We start from the raw sequence: 5,154 nt of genomic DNA, 5'->3' as shown, positions 1-5,154 counted from the left end.
CCCCCCCCCCCCCGCCCCCCTCTGCTCGGACACACGCCCTCCTGAGAGTGTCCCAACCAGCTCTCGCCAGGGCGACGACCCGGAGGGCGCCCGCGCCCCGAGTCACCCCCCGCGCCCGTATGGGAGCCCCCGCCCCGTCCCCGGCGGGGGTCTTCTCTACAAGCACACATGCCCCTCCCTCTTGCCGATCTTCCCTCTGTAGGACGTCATCCCGGACGCGGGGTGCGCGCAGGGAGGGGACACGGCGTGGGCGAGGGTGGCTGGGGGGCCGCCACCAAGGAGCGCCCTCCAGAACAGGAGGGACCCTAGGATGCTTGACGAACAGCCAAAGGCATCCGCGGCCCTCGGCGCCAGCCATGGTCTCGGACCTCCTCCCCCCTCCTGACGCAGTGGCTCGAGAGGGAGGGGATCCATTGTCCGGACGAAAATGCTCCCAGAGGCGCCGGCCCCCGAGCGATCCCCCGGAGGTCACTTGCCGAAGGACAGCGCCACTTCGCAGGAGGCCTTGAACAGGTCCATAATGTGTGCGACCACAGCACACGCGTAGACCCGTTCCATAGCCACCCCTTGAACAAGGCAAGGGCCGAGGTCAGCCGCCCCGCTTCGGGCCTTGCCTCTTGGCCGCGTCGCGCTTTCAGCAGTCGAAACCCTCAAGTTTGGTTGGGAAAAAAACCGCAGCGCGAGACCGGCACGCTCAGCCAGCCCGCTGGCGGCCGGCAACGTACGGACCCCGGGACCCTAGGGGCTGGGGCACCAGGCCCTCCAGTCTCCGACAGCGTTGGCAACCCATATATTTGCCATATAAAAGGTGCGATTTTCCTGCCCGCCCAGCCACAAAAGGCTGGCCAAGTTCTGGAATTGGGGTTCTTTCTTTCGGCGAGAGGGCTTTTGGAATCCCCGACCCCAGGGAACATGATCAGGTCACGCGATGCGGCGTTTGCTGCCCTGGGAGGTTCCTCGCTTGTGGCCGCTGGCCCCCCCCCCCCCCCATCACCCTGGGGGAGGAGAACATGCAGGGTGCGCTCACAGCGCCCTCCGTGCATATGGCCCCCTTCCCCTCCTTCCATGTTCTCCCGCCCTCGCTTCTCCAGTTGGCCAAGCGACCGGCCTGAGAAACGCCGCTCGAGCTTCCCTCGCATGAATCCGGTGCAAGGAAGAAGTGGTCTGGTCGGGGCAGGCACACATGTTCTCGCCCCGCCCCCCCTCCTCACCCTGCTGCCCGGAAAATGCCCGACCGCCTTGACCCTTCTCCGACGAGTTCCTGCCTTCCAGAGACAGGCGGGGCCATCTGGCGGCACGCCTGTTGGCCCAGGGGCAGGCTTGTCGATTGCTCCTCCATCCCCGCCCCCTCGGCCCTGCATTCGTCCCGGGCTTGGTGTCGACTTGGGGGATGGATGTCGACTACCACAGCGTGTTTGCGCTGCCTCGGGTCGTTTCGAGGCGTGTGCGAATGTATCTCCGAGAGAGAGAGAGAGTGCACACACGAAGGCTTGTTGTTTGAGGTATATTTGAAGGGTAGGGGGAGGGAGGGGGAGGGGCGCGCGCACACGCGAGGTCCCAGCTGTGATAGGGAGCACACGCATGGTGTGTACATAGTAAAAAAGGGAGGGGGGAGGGGGAGAAGCGCAGCAGGGAGGCAGCGGAGGAGGGAGGACATTCGACGAATCCTTTGCCCGTGCTCTCGCTCTCATTGGGCGCCTAATCTACTGGTCGCCCTGCTAATGTGTGGAGGATCGCGGAGGGAGGGGGAGGGGGACATGGGTACTGGGGGAGCGAGAGTAAGGAGGGATCGTGTGCGCATGACACTTTGTACATGCGTGAGGACATGTACGCACACCATCTCTCCATGGTCCCCTCTCCCCGCGCTCTTTGCGCCGCTCGCAGCCTTGCGTACTACAGACAGAGTCCCATGCCCGGCTCCTTGGGGGCGCTGGAGAAATCCCCTCCTGATGCATACGCGTGTGTATAGACGCGCGCATGTGCTCGCACACTTAGGTAGCCTTGTAGTTGAGGCGAATCATGGTCTCGGTAGACTCCTCGATCAGTGCATCGAAGGTCTTGTCCAGGTCCTCGCGAGTATGGGCAGACGAAATGCAAATGCGCATGCGGGAGGTGACCAGGGGGGTGGCCGGGAAGCCGACGACCACCACAGCAATGCCGCGCTTGAGGAAGGATGTGCCAATGTGACTGCGAGCGTGTAAACGTGCAGAAAAGTAGGAGGAGAGGGGGGGGGGGAATAAAGGGGGTCAGTATGGCGAGAAAGCAGGGAGATGTGGGGTACATATATATATATATATGTGTATGTATGTATGCCAGGCGCGTGCACATGGGCACATCGGCCGGACGACCGGCGGCGAGGTGTTACGCACCGGACATTGGACGGGTTGTAGAGGAGGACCGGAATGACCGGGGTGTCCTCGTCGCCATAGACCACGAAGCCAGCATCGACCAGACGCCGGCGGAGGTACATGCTGTTGTCGCGGAGCTTCTTGATGCGGTCCAGGCCGTCGTTGGTGCCGTCGCGGCCCATAATGATGGACAGCGAGGAGATGACCTGCTGGCAGACCGGAGGGGGCATGGTCTCGGAGTAAATGGAGCTATGGGCCCGGGCACGGATGGTGTCGATGATGGCCTTGCTACTGGCAACATAACCACCGGCCGCACCGAAGGACTTGGTGAAGGTGCCCATGAGGATGTCCACATCGGTGGTAGGCACGGCCCAGTAGTCGCAAATACCGCGGCCACGGGGACCGAGGGCGCCAATCGAGTGAGCCTCATCAACATAGAGGTAGCACTGGCGCAGCGGAGAGGGAGGGCAATGTTGCGCAGGTCAGAGAGAGGGTGGTGGGTGGGGGAGAGAGAAGAGTGCGGGACACAGCACATCCTCGAAAAGGGCGCAAACAATCGCGAAGAAGGGGGGCCCGGCCCAGAAGGCAGACACGTACCTTGTACTTCTTCTTCAGCTCGACAATGCGCGGCAGATCGCAGACAGAGCCCTCCATCGAGTAGATGCCCTCAACAATGATCATGATCTTGCGCCACGGGCGGTGGGTGCGCGGCTGGCCAGAGGCAATGGCCTGGCGGAGAACGCGCTCAAGGTCGGCGGCACAGTTGTGCTTGAAGACGCGGGTGGTGGAGCCGGAGTTACGGCAGCCGTTGATGATGGACGCGTGGTTAAGCTCGTCACTCACGATGAGGCAGCCCTTGCCCATGAGGGCCGGAATGATGGTGGAGTTGGTGGCGAAGCCCATGGAGCAAACAATCGCATCCTCGGTGCCGACAAACTCGGCGGTCAGCTTCTCGAGCTCCACATGCAGGGCATGGGTGCCGGCCTCGGCGCGAGGGCTGTTGTAGGAGACACCGTGGGCACGCAGAGACAGCTCCACCTCGTCGGCACAGCGGCCCTCATTCTGAGCGAAGCCAAGGTAATTGTAGGAGCCCATGTTGATGACCTCGCGAGTGCGGCCAGTAAGCTGTACATATCCACGTGTGTGTGTGTGTGTGTGTGCAGCATCGAGGCAAGGGGCCGCGCGAGGATGGCAATGGGTGTAAGTCGATGGGAGCGAGAAAGAGCAGCAGCAGCAGCAGCAGCAGCCAGGAGCATGGTGCAGGCATATGCTGTCATATCGGTGCCGACGTACCTGGAAAGTCTTGTTGTAGTCCTTGGTCACGCGCTCGAGGAGGGTAAGCCGAGCGCCGGCCACACCAGTGATCGGGCGGTTGAAGCAGTCGCGAGTACGAATGTAGATGCGGCGAGTGTAGAAGCTCTCGAAATCCGAATAGAGAGGGGCATAGCCCTGGGGAAGAGTGCGGGATCAAGAGTGGCGGGAGTTGGAGGGGACGACAGCGTGTCGGTATGGTGTGTGAGACATTGGCATAAGGGGGTTGTCGGCTGTGCGCGCGCGCGCGCGCGTGTGTGTGTGTGGGGGGGGGGGGGGGGAGAAGGACACGAATCACCGCCAATTGCACTATGATCCATGCTCCCCTGCCTACACAGCGTACCTCCTCCTTCAGATGGTTGTAGCCCTGGGGGCGGAGGAACTTGCCGAAGAAGTCACGAATGTGGCCAAACACGGTCAGAGTGATGTACGACAGGTGGGTGATCAGCACCACGATGGGGTACACCCAGGACTCGGGAGTGTCTGAATTTCGTTTGGATGTCAGTGATCTGGTTGGCCAGACAGGGGCGCCTGCAAATGTGAGGGGGCACCTGGAGGTCCTCTCGCTTTGGCTGCCAACCCCCCCCCCCTCCCCGATGGAACAAGTGGCAAGAGGACAAAAAAGCGAGGAAATGTGACAAGGGCATCGGGCACGCACGGTCATCAAAGGTGACGATGGGCTGGTGGGCAGCCTTGCGCAGGAACTCATCCGCATCAACAGACTCCAGCAGGCCCTTCGGGACAATGCCGACCGAGTTGGGGTCCAGCGGCTCGGAGGGGGTATAGGCCGGGTTGCGCTTGAGCAGGTCCTTGGTTGAGGGAGTGGGGTCCAGGGAGGTGAGCTGGTAGGTGGACGAGGCGCTCGGGTCGACATGGGCGGCCTCGGCCAGGATCTCGTGCAGGGTGCGCTTGGCACCAGCGGCAAAGGGCGAGGCGGCAGACTCGCCCTGAGCCATCTCGGCGGCCATGGTGTTGTCGTTACCCACCCCGAGGCCGGTCGTCAGGGTGGGGAGGCGCTCGACTTCCTGAGCGGCCATCGATGGTCCGCGGAAAGGGGGGTGGGCAAAGGTGCGCGGGCACTGTGCGTGTGTGTATGCATGCGTGCACACGTATATGGGCGCGTTAGCAGGGACGTGGGGGGGGGGGAAGGCAGCAAGGGAGGAGGCCGGGTGTCGGAAGGAGGGGGGGGGGATGAGGCGATCGGCGAGGGCGGGCGTGGGGGATGTGTGTGCGCGAGCAAGGAGCAGGGAGGTGGACCGGGAGCTGGGAGACCGGGGCCAGTCCGCCCAGGCAAATATGCCCAACTGTCGCGGATCAGGGCCAAACTCGGTGCCAAAGAAAGAGGAAGGAGAGCGAGTGAGGCGCGCCCCGCTCGCCCCTCTTCCGGCTCAGGGGCCAAGAGGGAGCGGGCCGCGATGGGTCAGGGTCTACATGCGCGCGCGCGCGCGCGTGCGCGCGAGAGAGACCAAGAGCGAGAAGAGGGGGCGCCCCTCCC

The 5,154-nt window shown here is 63.3% G+C and overlaps 1 protein-coding gene across 1 annotated transcript; it reads right to left on the bottom strand.

Moving 5' to 3' along the window:
• Positions 1-1,490: 1,490 nt before the first annotated feature.
• Positions 1,491-4,979, bottom strand: H696_01156 (serine palmitoyltransferase). Its single transcript, XM_009495038.1, has 7 exons — positions 4,811-4,979; positions 4,318-4,738; positions 4,003-4,142; positions 3,642-3,797; positions 2,946-3,473; positions 2,370-2,794; positions 1,491-2,187 (listed from the first exon to the last, which is right to left on the bottom strand). Exons 2-7 carry the CDS (start codon positions 4,694-4,696, stop codon positions 1,992-1,994), a joined length of 1,824 nt encoding a protein of 607 aa, XP_009493313.1. The 5' UTR covers positions 4,697-4,738; positions 4,811-4,979; the 3' UTR covers positions 1,491-1,991.
• Positions 4,980-5,154: the final 175 nt, after the last annotated feature.

The sequence above is a fragment of the Fonticula alba genome (genome assembly GCF_000388065.1).
Source record: "Fonticula alba strain ATCC 38817 unplaced genomic scaffold supercont2.2, whole genome shotgun sequence".
Lineage (NCBI taxonomy): Eukaryota > Rotosphaerida > Fonticulaceae > Fonticula > Fonticula alba.
This window is presented reverse-complemented; position numbering and strand designations above follow the sequence as displayed.

Excerpts from the sequence above, each read along its gene's own strand:
- H696_01156 (XM_009495038.1), bottom strand. The coding sequence starts at position 4,696 with ATGGCCGCTCAGGAAGTCGAGCGCCTCCCCACCCTGACGACCGGCCTC. Across the intron at positions 4,143-4,317 it reads CATCGTCACCTTTGATGACC|ACACTCCCGAGTCCTGGGTG; the intron begins GTGCGTGCCCGA and ends AACGAAATTCAG. Across the intron at positions 3,474-3,641 it reads ACTACAACAAGACTTTCCAG|CTTACTGGCCGCACTCGCGA; the intron begins GTACGTCGGCAC and ends GGATATGTACAG.